This window comes from Copidosoma floridanum, unplaced genomic scaffold, assembly GCF_036245765.1.
Source record: "Copidosoma floridanum isolate Cflo_tuat_1 unplaced genomic scaffold, Cflo_Japanese_pri ptg000006l, whole genome shotgun sequence".
Taxonomy (NCBI): Eukaryota; Metazoa; Arthropoda; class Insecta; order Hymenoptera; family Encyrtidae; genus Copidosoma; species Copidosoma floridanum.
Window position 1 is genome coordinate 20,149,932 of NW_028321883.1, and position 16,171 is coordinate 20,166,102.

The following is a 16,171-nucleotide window of genomic DNA, read 5'->3' on the forward strand; positions in this document are numbered from 1 at the left end:
AAGTGAAACCCTAACGAGCTTGCAAGCTCCGGGCGTGAAACTGTAGGGGGGCAAAAAAAAAGAAACTCGAGAGTCTCACGCGGGGTGTAACTGTATTCCAATTACAGTTTAACCGCGAGTTCAAGGGGAAACGCGCAATAATCGAGGGCCCCGTCAAAGGGACGCGCAACGAGCTTTCGCGCAAACGAGTCGGCCTTCGCGGAACAAAGAAAGGCGAGTGTTGGAATAGCTGCACTTTTGCGCGGTACTCCCGGTGTATACATAACGAAGAAGCACCCCCTGGTTGGGAAACAGTTGTCTTCGCTCGCAATAAACGAGTTGGTTAAAAAAGTTTCGAGAGCTTTTTCGGTGCTGCTTACGCGCGTCCAACCTCTTTTTCCCGACTTTAATTTTCAGCGGCGCGCCTCTGCGAAAACAACGCCCGCGCGTATATAAGTAATAATATCCAAATAGAGACTTTCAACTTTTATACGCACGCGGTGGACTTTTCCACTTTTCGAGGAGGCAGAGCTTGCGAAGGAAAAGCTCAGCTGCACTGCCCGAGTTTCGCCAGGGAGGGGAGTAAACATAAATATTTACGCCAAAGTATCGGGGCACGGCAAGGAGATACTAGTTTTTTTTTTTCGCGCAGCTGTTGCGAGCGTTAATTAACGCTGATGCTCTCGATAACTTTCGGCTGCGATTCTGGAAATTGTTTGCACGCGCGTGCGCGCATATAAATAATACGCTCGGAAAATACAGTATTTTCACTGTACGGGTGTGTGCGCTTGGGAAATATCGCGCGAGTGGTTGGACGTATTTTCTCAGCAAATGAAGGAGAAACGCCTCGCGCTATCAACCATCCATATACCACTGTTTGACGTTCAAGTATTGATATTGAGTTGTATTTTTTTTTCAAAGCTTGGTTAATTGGCTTGGTTGGGGGTGCAAGCGCTTTCGTTTGAACATTTTCATGCAAAATAAAAACTAATGCCATAAACGGAGCACACGGAGGTCTGTGACTCGAGGATCTCCTCGCACACCGCATTCACCAGTCGTAAAAAAAGCACGGCAATGAAAAAAACACGCCCTGGAGAGAGAAAACTAGCCACGAGCCACATAAAACCGCGCTGCTCGGGTGAGAGGGCGTACAAACAGGGCTATAAATCAGAGTCGCGTGTGGCCACGTGAGCGCGTGAAAAGACCGGAAGCCGGGCAAGATTTTGAGTAACCCCGTGCGCGACAACAAGCCAGTCGTGACGCCAGAAGGAGAAGAAGGGACGTATAGAGAAAACGACGATTTCCTCTAGCGTAACGAATGGCTGCCGGTCGAACTCGCGGCTCTCGGGAAAAATTCACGCGTCTACTCTCCCTGTATTACGTTTCCCGCATTTTGCATGTGTATATACATGTACTTCCCCCTTCCCGCGCTTCGAAATATTTATGGGTACATATCCCTGGCTCTTTTCTTTCAACTGCTGGACGTATATTTCTTACCACTTGTGTGCACCGAATGAATAGTTTCCCTGACCCTTTTTTCCTCCACCCGCGTGTTATGAACTGCTCTCCCGGCTGCTGGTAAACAGACGATCATTGTAATGCGCTTGAAAACTACATGGGCACTGTACCCCCCCTCGTTCCGGATGATTTAGCGGTGTATTTTTGATCTGAATTCGCGAGGGTGACGAACTTTTGTTGGGTTGCATTGCAAAATCCGTCGCTGGATCGTCAATTGAGGATTTTTGATTTCGCGAGAATGACCGCCGACCGCGACGTATAGGACACAATATTGGCTCATTGCGCTCGATTGCCAATCGGCATTTTCCCGCATCACCGAGCACCCGGAAATTTCCATCCGTCCGTCCGTCCGTCCAGCTATACATCACCCACCGATTCTTCTTTTCTCGTCCCATTGTCGCGACTACTTTTTCTTCTTGCCCCGTTTTTTTTTTTTTTTTTGTTTTACAGTAAATCATCGATTCTCCGTACACGCGATGCAAATCGGAGATGAATCCCTCCCCCTCGGGGGGTCCACCCGCTTTTTCCACGTCGTACGGAGGTGAGGCCTTTTATCGGCGCCCCCTTGTTTTTACGTCTTTCCACCAGCCGATAATTCCACCCAGGCGTGATTCCAGTTCCGTAATTACGTTCCGCAGCCAGGGAGGGGGCTCCGTTATTTCCGCCTCTCGAAAATCGAATAATGAAGCGCTCGCGCGATTATTGTCCGGTCGGGGCTCGAGGGGGGAAAAGCTGATTTGCCAGAGGGACCCTCGTTTTTGTTCTTGTTTCTGGACGGCGAGCCTCCTCCGATGGAGGTTTGATTAACTTATTTTTTTTACGCGTCCCTGCACTTATAGTCGGTCAATAAGGTGTGGCTTAGCGTGTGCGTTTTGTGAATAGTTGTATTAATTTTTGGTTTCCACTCACGAGTACAGTTTCGGCGAAACCCACCGGGGAACAAGTTGAAACTCACCTGAAACAGAAATAAAATGTGCAAATTAGTCGCGTAGCGTCGCGTTGCACTTAAAATTATATCCCACCCTAAATTAACATCAAGCTAGCTTGGGGGTTATTCTCGAAATGCATTTCAACACTCGGGAATTTGCAAACTTGAGGATAAAAATTTCGTATTCGTTCCCTGTGAAAATTACAGGCGACATTAGCCGGGAAAAAGTCACAGACGCAACTAGAGACAGAAAAAAAAAAAGGAAACGGACTTATATATATATATACACACGAGCGAAGGTAAGAAAAGACGCGGGAGCGGAAGAATTGCCAGAGCGATTGTCCCCCCCGACCGGCTCAATCAACTTACAGAGCGTCTCTCGCTCTCCCCCTATTTTCGCACTGTTCTGTAATTGCCGGGGTAATTACGTAATTGGGTGTACAGGGTACAAGAGACACTATATGTATAACCTTATACACATACTTATATACGGGCGCTGAAAGCTCTCACTCGGCTTTTTCTCACACATCCGTACTCGCGTACAACCGAGCCCTCGAGGACTCTGCTCCGTCCCTCTTTCTTTCAGAGCAGACCCCTCGCTGATCGTAAGACGTCGTCACGCGAGTGTACATAAAGTCGTAATAACCGTGTGCTTTGGTTTCACGCTTGTTTGGTCGCACGAGCGACGCTTGTATTAGCGTCGTCTGATTACCGACTTTACCGCTCGCGCTATTGTGCCGTTGCACGCGCTGGATCCTCACTGCGTGCACGTGAGACCGATTTCTCGGAACACTATGGCGTACGCGTCTTTGGTCCCGCCCCATCACCTGCCTCCGTCACTCCGGCTTCCCTTATTTGTTTTCTCTCCCAAAACGCCGTTATTGTGCTTGTAAAAAAAAAAAGAGGGCCAGTGCTTATCGAGTTGTAACGCGACGACCGGCAGGAGGGCCGTGGCATTGTGCGCTGAGGTTTATTTAAAGAGCTCTCTTTCCTTTTTTTTTCTCCTCTTCCTCAATAATGCAGTCGTCAATTTTTCCCGCTGTTGTTTTCGCTCCTTTGTTTTTCGGTTGTTTAAGAATCGTTTCTCGAGTCGCTGGTTTTGTTCGAGCCTCTGCGATTGTGTGCTTGTAATTACGCGCACGACGAGCTATTCAGCACCAAGCTTTTTACAAATATGTAGGGGACATCGAACAAAAGTCCTGTTCCGTCGACGTCAAAGGTGCATGTTTTTTGTGCCCCAACAGTTTCCGATACGCCACTGCAGTCGATGAAACGACTCTGTCACAGCCCAGACTTCTAGCTCCTCTGCCTGTTGTAAAATGGATAACAATAAAAGGACGACACATCTCCATTACGAGGATACCCTGCACGCGAGTCTTTAGATCAAAAAGGGTAAAAGAGAGAGGCGCAGTGGCTCCATGGGGTATATCCACGGCTGCTGTTGTGTTGTGTCTATAGTGTGCCGTAGGGAGGAAGGGAGGTTTGCTACAGTTGTTGTTGTTGATTTTTTTCTCTTCGTCTCTTTTTAAATCAATTCCTCCGGAACGAGCTCGTGACCCGCGTTTGGTACATCGAGTGGAGTGTGCATATGCATGGAATATCGCGACGGGAAAATTGTGCGGCCAGCGAGCCGAAGAAGGATTGGGAATGTCGACAACGTGTGTTTGCGGGGGACGAACATCGGCGTGGAAGAGTTATTTTTCGATAATTGATTTTTCTTTTTTTTTTCGATTTTCTATATGGGCGATAAATGCTACTGTGCACCGGATGATGGACCCGAAAGGGAGGATAGTTCAACAGTAGGACTGGAAAATTGGTTTTGCAGAGCAATAATTTGCTTTCAAATATATTCTTGGCGCATACGACCTCTTTGTTTGGCCGATACAAAAATACCTCGAAACGCGATAATTAAATTTTAACGAAACGTCTAAATACTCGGTATATGAAAATTGAATCAGACACCGCAGCGGAGCACACGACAATTGCGCTCCGACGAGTAATTATCATCATTAACGCGACGTTTCATCAGTGCACCGAGTGCGCAGGTGCACGTATCTGTAATCACACGTGCATACATGTATGTGCACATAGAGACACGTAAAGGAGCATTCAGCAATGCGCTTGATTGTTACAGTTCGAGCAATTAAACGCGTCACGTACACCACAAATTTTGCAGGCCTCCCCCCCCTTCCAACTCTTACTATCGACATCGGGTGCCAAGGTATACACAAGAGCCTGTACTCGCGTGGCTCTCATGAAAGTAGAAAAAAGGGGGAGGGAAAGAAAGGAAAAGAAAAAAATGAGGAAGAAGCAAAGAAAAGCTGCCGCTGGCTTTTTGCCCGGTTTATTATCACGCCGGCAGAAGCAGCAGCCGAGGCATGGCATTAAGGACTTCATTAGCTTTTGATGAAAGGGCTCCCTCTCTATCCTGGTGGTTATTTCGCGTCGTTGTCGACGGAGTTTTGAAGTGGGCTCGTTTTTTTTTTTTCGCGCCTCGGTCGATGCAAATACCGGAGGTCTTATTATGTACACGTATCCCGCCGGCGCGTTTTTTCTCTCGCGCGTATATATATACACACGCGGAAGCTCACTCGCTCGTTAGGGAACGGAAACTCCGGCGAGTTTCGCTGTCGACCTTCCTTTTCTTCATCTTGGTTCACGTTTCTTTTTTTTTTTCGGGGGTGAGAGGGTTGATTTTTCGAGATGCGACGGTAATGGCCTTTCGAACTATATTTTTATGTGCTTCTTATCTGCAAGCTCGAGTGTAGGGCAGAAACTTTTTTCCTCCCATCACTTGAGTGGGTCCTTTATTATTACTCCGTCAATATGGAAAAATTGGGTTTGCTTTTTACGAGCACAAAGGAATTCAACGCAACCCGTTGCAGCGGTGACGCTAAAAAAATTTTCATCACGTACATTCTTGCGGAGAACAAAAGTTTATGCATCATTCATGGGGACCTTTGCGGCTCGTTGAAAACTAGCTGGAGAACAAAAGGCAACAATGGCCTCTCTCCCGTGCATGTCTTGAAAAACTCGGGCGAGTCGAAATTTTCGCCCCTGTACAGCGTGCGCGGCCAGGTCTCTTAATTAGCATCCCTCTCTCTGGTACGAATATCGCACTGCGGTTGCGACGCGTAACTAGCGCGAGTTAATAAATTACCGCTTGTCCGTTTGAAATTTTGATAAACGATCAAAGTTCGGGTCGTCGCGGTGACAGAAATACGGCGGAAAGTTCGTAAATATACTGCGCCAGCCGAGCTCGGGTGAGGGTCGCCGCTTGTGGAGACGGATCGGAAAAAGAGCGGGGAACGGTCGCCCACTCCTGAAAATACGGTAATTTACGCCATAACTATGTGTGGATTATTACTCGCACGACAAAAAAAAACGAGGATGCTTTGCCCAAAAACCATCTCTTGAATCGAAGACAGTGAGCCCACATGGGTCTAGTTCTCTTTATTATTGATTTTCGATCGTTTACTTTTTTATTCGAAAATTATTAAGCTATTTAATCAACAAATGAGGAAAAAAGAGTAAAAATTGCCTTCAACGTCAGAATAAAAAAATAAGTAACAGCCGACTCGTGGGCGTATCTGTGTCTGTGAAAGTATGGCACCAATCGTCAGTCAGCACGTAGCCCTGAAACCAAAGTACCTACTTCCCATCGAGACAAAAAAATCTATTTATACATCCAACGAGAGCCTCGAACGCTTGGCGCAAAAAGTCACGGAATAACAGCCAAGGAGCGCCGTCCGCTAAAAAGGCTCTCTGTTCCCGGTGTTATTCCAACGTGGACGGTACAGGCGCCTCATCATCTCGCGTCACGGTGCAGCAGAGCGTTCGCCTCTTTTTCCCCGCCGTTGTACTCCACTCGCCGCGACATTTATTTTATTTACTCACGAGCCTGCCAGGGAGGAGGAGAAAAAAAATTCTCAGCGCGACAAAAGCTCGAGCTTTTCCACCCTCGTCATTGTCGCGTCAACGAAAACACAACGACGACAGGCATGATGGAAAAAAAAACGAGAGAGCGAAAGGGAACCCGTGAAAACGGTGGCGCTTCCACGAGCCAAAACACACGCTACGCGCACACTCGTTTCGTTTGTTCTCGTGCTGTTTTTTTTTTTTTTTTTTTTTTCATTTTTTTTTAATGCCCCCCAGAGACAGAGAGCAGAGAGGAGAAGCGGGTAAATAAATGAATAAATGGAAAAAAGCACGCGCGAAATAAATTTTAAAAGCCCGTGATGAGTGAAAAGAACAATAGGTACCTGTACGGAAAGGGGGGCGGGGGAGGTTGGGGGTGAGCGAAACTGTGTGTGTGTGTCTTTTGTGTCGTCGCTCTTTCGCGTTTAATAACGCGACCACACAGCACCGCGGCAACGAGTTGAATTATTATGCATGAAAATTTATCGAACACGCGATGCCGTCCTCTATGGTACAATACATTGCGCAGATTCAAAACAGAGAGAATATATTATGTACGCGCGCGTGTGTGTGTGTGTTTGGCCGTGGTGGTCATGCTCGAATAACAGGAATAATGGCAATGATAATAGTCGCGGTGATCGTTCTCTTATTAATATGATAATATATTGTGAATGACATTGTTGTTATTATTATTATAATTTATATTGAACAACATTTACGCGTTGTATTCGAAGGTATAATACACATTGGACGATAAAGATGATATGTTTTTCATACATACCCATTCCTATACTATTCACCAGAGCGATGGGTTTAAATTTAAAAATTTTCGAAATTTCAATCGACCATCAGAGTGAAAAGTTAGCCAAACAAACTCAGCACGTCCGAGCGCTTAGAGTATTACTGAAAAAAAAAGTTTTCGCTCCCCTTGACTTTGGAAACCTCTATAGCGAGTTTTTAATAAAAATACGTATTTGCGTGAGCCAACTCACTTTGTTGGAAAATTAAAAAAAAAAAATGAAGCGTATGAGCCTCGCTTGCGAATAAGTTACTTTGACGCTAAAAGGGCTGGTAACCAGTTTTCCTCTGCGTTGGCCGAATGCACGTTTCATTTTGATTGTAACAATAATCATGCGGTAATTATGACTTGCCTGAAAATCGCAGGTAAAAATTTCCACACTCGAAATTAGTAGCTCACACCTACATGCGAACTCGATGGACCAACTGTGCTAATTACTCGCAGGTAATGTGTGTATCTTTTAAATTTACAATTTGCAGCCATGTCATACCTTGCGCGAATGAAAATTATTTCTCCAATTAGAGCACGAGAAAACATTTGATTAAGTCATATTTCAAAATTTCATTACACACCACACCTAATTATTTATACTACTGCTTTTCCGCGTTATATACACGTGGAAACAAATGACATTTCGTTCGAGTAGATACATTACCACGGCGTATATAGCAATGAAATTTAATAACCCACACAGATGATAATTTTACGCCAGCAAGAGTAAGTGGTAAAATAAAACCAAACGGCAGAAGGTGCTTGAAAAAAATTGTTGAAAAATCTGGGGTACAAACTTTTAATTAATATACCAGCAAAAACTGACAGAGAAGCGCGAGAGAGGTGGTTAATTACTGGTCTACCAATTGTTCCTCCGACCAACCCCGTATCGCTTTTACGTGACACTCTCTCCCTCTCTCTCTCTCTCTCTTTCCTTCGCATCGAAATAACAAACAGGTTATATGTCTATACATATTTTGCATTGGTGTACCAGACGCGGCCACTCCCCTTTGCGCTGCTCTTTATTTTTTTCCCCCTCCCACGACGTCTGACTGCGTCCGCGCATAAATTTAATAGCTCTACCGGAAAAGCCGGCAGAAAGGAGACGCTAAAGCGCGGAGCAGTAGAGCCGAATTCCCTGCTCTGTTTTTCATCTCCCGAGAATTTCCCCGAGGAAAGGATGCCGGGGAGGACGAGGCTGAGGCGCGAAATTTGAGGGCCGCTGACACTTTTGCCGCTACTTGCCGGAGTCGGTGCACGTAACTTTGCACGCGAGGGTGTACGACGGAGGCAAAAGGGGTGTGAGACGTATGTATACACATATTTCTCTCTTTCTCTTTCACTTTGGTTGGTGACACCCGTCTACTTTGGTGGTTATAAAATGCAGAAGAGGGAGAGGGGTCGCCGACGGGGTGGTAGTGTTTTCAGAAAGGCTCAGACGAATTTGGATCAAGCAGGGGCTTACACGGGAGCTCGTCGGTAATTTTTCCCTCGTCCTCCGTTCTGTTATTCCACAACTTTTTTTTTTGTTTCCCCTTTGAGTTTTTGAGGCTTGTGCAAATTTAACGAGACACCTTGAAACACGCAAGCATGAAATTTCGCTCCCACGTACCTATCTCGTGTCACGTAAATCTAAACAATTAAGAGTATATATGTATACGTCAAAAGCGATTTACCAACAGTTGGCAGTAGAAATTAACAAACGAAATATCAAATCCCAGCGCGTTAAAGAGCAAGGAACGAAATCCTCATTAAACTCGAAATTACCGGCGATTCCGAGGGCAAAACTGAATATCCGACGACAATCTTCCCAAGACAATGGGACCTCCCAAATTCGGTGTGAAACGAAAGCAGGGCCGAATGCGCGCGTTGCAGCCAGTAAATTTTGCACAGTGCAAAGGTATATACATATACGTATACACGGCGTAAGCAGAGCATCAGAGAGAGGTATCTCGGGAAGCCTCTTATCTCCCTGGGAGCAGCAGCGGCATATTTAGAGACGCCCGAGTGCGCCTGATAAAACGCCCGCAGCCAGCGTCATCTTCTCGTGGAGGCCCCTTCCTTGCACCCTCCCTGGCTCTGCTGTACGGTATATTGTACGTGTGTATAGGGGAGGATCTCTACAGCGTTAAAGCGCAAGCTGGCGTGAAGCGCGAAGCTGGTGCAAACTCTTTGTGTCGATGCCGGCCCGCTGCTGCAGGCCAGCTTCTGTACTTTCTTCTTCTTCTTGCGACTTTTGATTTCACGTCCGATATCTTCCAGGCTGCTTCTGCTCGTCTCGTCCTTTTCTCTCGTTTTTATTTTGTTATTCAACCTCCTTCCTACCCCCCAAGCACCCCTTGGCCCGCTTGTCTCGACTGTATAACATCTCGTTACGCGAGAGCTTTTTGCCTCGCTAATTTCTTTCTGCTTTTTTTTTTTTTTTTTTTTTCTATCCGAGCAAAAGAAGAATTACGAGCGGGCGAGCTGCCATGTTCTAGATTAATTATTTCTTGAAAAGATTATAAATAGCTCGAGTATAGAGAGTGGATGAGCGGACGGTTTTGCACGGGTTGGAGGAAAGAAATCATGTGAAAGGTTCGAGAAGGTTGTGTATGACTGTTAGGCTGCAAGTCACACAAAGCGCTATAGAGCTTGCGTGATAGAATTTTGACACTATAAATATTTTGGCTCAAATATTTTAACTCGATTCGAACACAGAGGAATTTCGTAAAATCCATAATAGGAATTGAATATTTAACTAATATCCACTTAAAAAATTTGTACTTTTTGTTTATTCAACCTTTTTTTATGGTATGCTGATTGATCAATGCTTACTATAATATTTTTACACGCAAGATTTTGCACACACACTCTCACGTATAACATATTCTCGTGCGAAATACTTTTCAAGTTAAAATAACATTTTTTTTTCTTTCAGTTCGTTTGTGCTTGATAACAAGTGTTAGGATTTAAAAGTGCTTCCTACAACCCCAGCCGGAGTATCATGTACGTTCCATCGATTAGTTTCGATTGCCCGGAAGCTTCGGGAGGCTCGACGTATCGATGAAAAAAATAAAACACTGGAAAAAACAAGAAGGAGGCAAAAAACCACGCAAGCAACGTATATAGGGAGCATACGACTCTGCACCTTTGCGATGAGCTGACGCAGGGCGACAATGGCCCGATGTATTCGCCATTTACGGCTTCCCGAGCGACGCGCCTTTTACGAGGGCGAGCAAGCGATAAGAAGGAACAGACGCTCTATCCCCCTAATAATAAAATACACCAGTAACATTCTGGAAAAATCGTGGCCCAGCAATCGTCGATTTTACTACAGCCTAATTTCCAGGTCTGGTGTGTGCGGCTGTAAAAGCTGATGGTAGACACCGTTGGCACGATTTGCGGCTGACGTTTCCGATCGCGGGCTTTTGATAACTGGTGCTCTTTTGTTCTCTGTTTTAATGGATTCGCGCAATTGGGATTTTTTAAAAATGTCCTCCTCACCCCTACAAAGATTGTCGGAGCCTATTTTTGAGCAAAGTGAAAATTTGTCTGAAAAGGCACTCAAACGAGAGTATTTTAATTAATCCCAGCGTTACAGCGGCCCGCAGGACAGTAGCCCAAGCCGTAGTTTGCGCGCGCGAGAGAAAAGGAAAAACCAAATCAACTTAAATTTCCCCGGCGCTTCAGCTCCTCCGAGCTGTCCTTTTCTATTCCCGTTACCCATAGACCCTTTTTCTTCCTTCTCCTCTCAGATCGGACTAGATTATGGGAGGAAGAACACGTCTCGGCTCCTCTTTTATGTACCGCGTGAAAGTCGTGAGCCTTTCGTATTCTTCTTCTTCTTCTCTCTCTACGAACGTAGCCCTGATTCTTATCGACGCGCATTTGAATAATTGCCGTCGCGAGGGGATCAAAGTGTGTGTATAGACTCTTTCCTAAGTACATATATATGTTGTGTGATCACGAGAAATGTATTGAAGGAACGGCGGATTAGAGTTTCCCGTGAAAAGAAGTGAAAGGACAATAAAAAAAGGGCAAGTTGAAGGAAATATAAAAATATATATCCTTCGGATTTTTCCCGTGTGAAATAAAAGCGTCAAATATTTCCGATGGAGCTCGACAGCAGTTGCAGACAGACCAAACTACCGGTGCAAAACGCGAGAAAATTCTACGATGGCAGCTGTCGGTAGGATAATTCTCACGTCGGGCGGACAGGCGGGAGTGTGGAGGAAAAAAAAAAAAAAAATAAAATAAAAAACAAGGGAAATTAGAGAAACGCCAACATCAATCCTTTGACGCGTTAGTTGCGCAAACTCACTTGACCCGCTTTCTGAGACCTCTTGCATCATCAGAAGCGCCGCGCGTTGCAGCAGAGTTTGCGTTGGCCGATGGTGCTAAGTTTTAGCGGAAGAAAGAAGAGCAAAGAGTCCAGGAAAGAGACTACACACTCGTGTTTGCTGAGACGACAAGCGGCGCCTCGGGCGGACCCAGCCAAACGATGTGTGCTGTACCTATATCATGGTGTATATAACACACCTATACTTCCAAGTCAGCCGGCTTTGAGCTTAATTAGGTTCTTTGGGTTTGAGTGTTTCCAGCGAACAACGCTCGCTTGCTCGGACACTTTTACACTGGTGTACCTACGATGTTAAAAGCTTGGGACGTCGTGGCGAGATCGAGATAAGCGTGTATACAGATACTTTCGGGGCGTGGTCCGAGAACTACCAGGATATCGCATACATACGAGCTCGTAATTATGCACGTACATTGAGAGCCATGAAAATGATGAAATATCACTTACGTGCCGAATAAAATAACACACGAGGGCACACTGAGAAATTTTTTACAATTTTCTCGCGTGAGTATCGAGTCGGTAGGAACGACCGGCTTTGTAGAACCTGTTCCGAGATGAAAGTCGGAAAAATTTATGTTGACTCGTATACGCTGGAAATAAAATGAAAACTCGACAATTCTATTATCAGTAAATGATTCATTTAATAAAAATTGAGCCGCCGATGTAAATACATCACCTATACTCACTAACTAAAGCAAAACAACCACAGAGAGCTCCTGGATGGCCCGCATCACGCGCATAGATACCCTTGATTTAATCACGAGAAGGAAAAATCTTCATTCGCTGAAGTAGAAGTAGAAAAAAAAAAAAAAAATGAAATCTTCCAAGTGAGCTCTCGCAGCAGCGAAAAGGCATCGAATCTCATGGAAACAGTAATGCACCGAAGAGAGGCGGGAGTTGGACTGCAGCGGAGTTAAGCAGGATTTGCTGGGAAAAAGACGGGGAAAGGGTATATGGCACCGAGCGAAATAGGAAATTGATCCAAAGCAGACCTTCCCTTCCTTTTTTTTTTTTTTTTTTTTTTGCACGACCGCAGCGCAAAGCCTATACGCGCTTTCATCCCTGTCCCGTACTCTTCTTTCATCGCACGCGACTCCGTACCTACATATATACACATATATATAGCCAGCGGCAGCGATAAATCCCCGGGATTTTTCATCGGATTTCCTCCTCAGTTTCTCCATCTCTCGTTTTCCGAGCCACGACGCTCGCTGCGTACGCACGCTGCATCGGATGAAAGCAGCCAGAGCCCCGGCGTTAAAGAGGATCCCGTGCACCCGCCTCTTTGCTCCCCTTATACATATATACTTCTTCGTAGGTATCACACACACACACACAGCCCGGCAAGTTCGCGGATTAACGAGCCGTATATAAATCAAGGGAGGGCACCCGTCTGTTGTGTACACCGGACCTAGCACCCCCGCGTCCGATGCTCATACCCATACATGTATACGCGTTGTACAGCGTATACGTGCAGGTGCTGGAAACTTGGAGCCGCGGGTACAATACACCGCGTTCCTTCCTTGATACCGGATTATCGCCGTGTTTATAGCCAGGCGTAGCTGTGCGGAGGAGCTTCTGCACGCCGCGGGCGAGAAAAGGCGAAATTCCCCGGACGGCGACGACAATGCCGTGCTCGGGAAAGGGGAGAGGAGCTTGCAAGCGCGGGTGTTATCGACAACGCGACGCCCCGAGCTGTTCGCTTCCTCCTGCATTCTCCTCTCTCTCTCTCTCTCTATACACATCTTCGCTGTTGGTCTTTTGGATTTGTAACAATGCACCCACGGACGAGCATTGTTTTCTCCTTACGTGTTGCACTGCGCCGTGTAACAGGAGGGAGGGGTGGAGTTTTTTGCACGCGGTGAGCCAATGCTTGCTTTTCAGTGATTTTTTTTTTCTCTTTCGTGGCTCTTCCGAGATTCTGCGAGTGTACTTGTGGAAGAGGTCGAGCGGGGGCAGAAATGTTTTTCACTTCGACCTACTTTTCCCAGTTGCGGGTGTTTCTCCTTTTAATTCAGGTGCTCTGCGTTTGACGTTTCTGTCGCGGCCAGTGGTGTATGCAGTATACAGCGCCAGGAGTCGTGCTTGTTTTTCGACCTGCTTTTCCGGAAAGCGTAATGAAACTCGATAGGTAAAAGCTCTTTCGTTTAATTTCAAGGGTATCGGAAGGAAACGGCGAAAAGCAAGGGGGTGCGGGGCGAGGAAAGGGGAACTTATAATCAATATGCACTGTAATTGGAGCTGCTAAAAGCCCAGAGGAGGGTGTGTTTGGCTGCTGATGGGTTTTGAAAAGGGCGCAAAGTTTAAATTACTTTCAACGCGTCCACCCTCTTCCCTGTACCTGCAAGAGTTCGAGAGAGCTGAGTGAGTGTGTGTGTATATAGAGGCGAGGCCTCAGTGTGGGTTGTTGCAAAAACGTCAAAGTTGCTTAACGCAATTATGAAGGGGTAATTTGTTAAGATTATCGCCCGACGTCCGTTTTGCGGTGTAATTTATGTGCATTGACGTTTTCGAGTGAGTTATGAACTCGTAGTAACGATGGTTATGGGGGAGACGATAATTGTCGGGGTGAAATATCACTTTGAGCATACGTTGAGCGCAATCAATTACATCGATGATCGTAGGTTCTCTATTTCCTTAAAAATAGTACGTATAAACAACAAAACAGGGGACTTTAAGATCGGATGCATGTTTTTATTACGAGTCATAAAAATTCTCGGTCCCTCGTAAAATTTTCACCCTCGTGTTTGGAATCACGCTGTCCGTGGGAATAAAATACTACTTGCTCGCGTGAATTTCGTAATAATGGTCCGTTCGTACGGGGCTTACCGTTGAAGCCTCTTTGTCCCCCGGCGATAACTTTCATGCCGATATCTCGGAAATTTTACGGGACCCTCAGCTCTTGTTTGCTTTACGATGATAAAAATGTTATCTTCCCTTTCAGCGTTGTCTATTACATCGGTTTTAACACCCTATACTGGTTATACCCTCCGTTTTTTTTTTGCAAAGTGCTGCAGTAGCATTTTTACAAAATCGTAACTTCCGCGTTACTTGAAAGGAGAAGCGACTCGCAACTACAGGAGCACATACGGGTGTGCATTTTCGGTTTCATTCAAAACATGGGGAATGGTAAAAAAATTTCTAACACTATGGCTTTACATAACAAAAAAGCAACGTACCTTTAACTGCGTGTGTTCCGTGCGCGAACTCATGTTGCCGTCGTCAAAGCAGCGATCATCCACCTGTAACAGGAGAAATATTTAAAAAATTAAATCCCGAAGCACTTTGTTTGACGGGTGTCGATTTTCCGAGAGATTATTGCGTATATCATCGGATACGCGATCGCTCGTTATAATATACGATACGGTTAATCAAACGCGTCGGCTTCGATTTCCCTCGCCCGTGAGCGGCTATTAAATTCTCGCCGTGTGTATCCCCAGTAGTTTAATCAAATGAGATGGCTCTACACGCTGTGTGTGACGATGCTTTTTTTTGTTCATACAATGATACAACAGATTTTTCCTGAAAATTCCAAAAAAAAGAGAGTTAGGGTCTTGCTAGCCGTACACGGAAAAGTGTATTAACGAAAATTTCTGAAAGAGGAGCGAGAGAGGCAGTAATCGCTTAATAAAAGTCACTTTAGCGCGAAACAATTCCGCAGCGGGGAAATTAATTCCTCCGGAGGTGAAGCGGGAGGGAAGAGCACGACAGGAATTACCATAGAGACGATGACGGGGAGTGGAGGAGAGGCATAAAAAAAAAAAAAAAAAAAAAAAAGCGGAGGAGGTGTACACCCGAGCGATAGAAGTAGTACGGCGCAGACATGGGTATATGTATAAAGCTCGCGGAGGAGGAGGAGGTGTTCCCAACTCGGCTGGCGCGTGCATTAGCACGGTAAATCATGTTAATGTCGGTGCGTTTATTATTTAATTTCGAGAATCAAAGGGGGAGAGCAAAAAGCCCTCACTTTTCCACTCTCCTTCGTCTTAATCTTTTCCAAATTGTTCGAGATCGCTTTTCGAAGGGGTCGACTGTTTCCCCGAACTTCCCGCCTGGTGATTGTATTACGTGCTCTTTGATGCTTTTGAATTCGCAATTTCATTGAATTTTCTCGGCTTGATCGATGTACGGTAGTTTCAATACATTTCGTCGATTTTCTCTTTAGTCAAGGATCAAAGTGCTCAATTCATCCCAACGTTTTATCAAAATTTATTCACGTATTTTACACATAAATAATATTGCTGAGCGTATTTACTTCCAACAAATATGATGAAACAATAAATTTTACACTTTTACCTCAAGATTTTTTTTTTATAGTGGGAAAAGAGGGAGTATGTGAGATTGTGACAAATAATCGATAGCTGAACTCAAGGGAAGAATTTGGTGAAACCCACAAGTGATCGTAGATTTCTCTTACGATGGAATAGTCTAAAAATTCAGGAAAATGTCATCAGCGAACTGAGGACCACCACGTAAGGACCAACGTAATGTAGGAAAGTGTAGACACTACGTTTAATAATATTATAACGTATTATACTAATAGACTGGGCTCGCAAAATTGCAGATTTAGTGGGTGGAGACAATAAGCGCACTCCTAGTGACATCAGACATATGTTATGAAACTTTTTTTTTTTTTTTCGAATAATATAACGTTGCCCGTCGAGTCGAACAGCCGCATTATGTTCAGGCTAAGCCAATG

The 16,171-nt window shown here is 45.3% G+C and overlaps 1 protein-coding gene across 2 annotated transcripts in view; it reads right to left on the reverse strand.

The window, feature by feature from the left end:
* Positions 1-16,171, reverse strand: part of LOC106639451 (uncharacterized) — a 215,891-nt gene that overhangs the window by 34,965 nt on the left and 164,755 nt on the right. For both annotated transcript variants that reach the window (XM_014353075.2, XM_089598886.1), the window contains exon 2: positions 14,652-14,714. In XM_014353075.2, the coding sequence (XP_014208561.2) occupies positions 14,652-14,714 (63 nt within the window). The remainder of the gene's footprint in view (positions 1-14,651; positions 14,715-16,171) is intronic.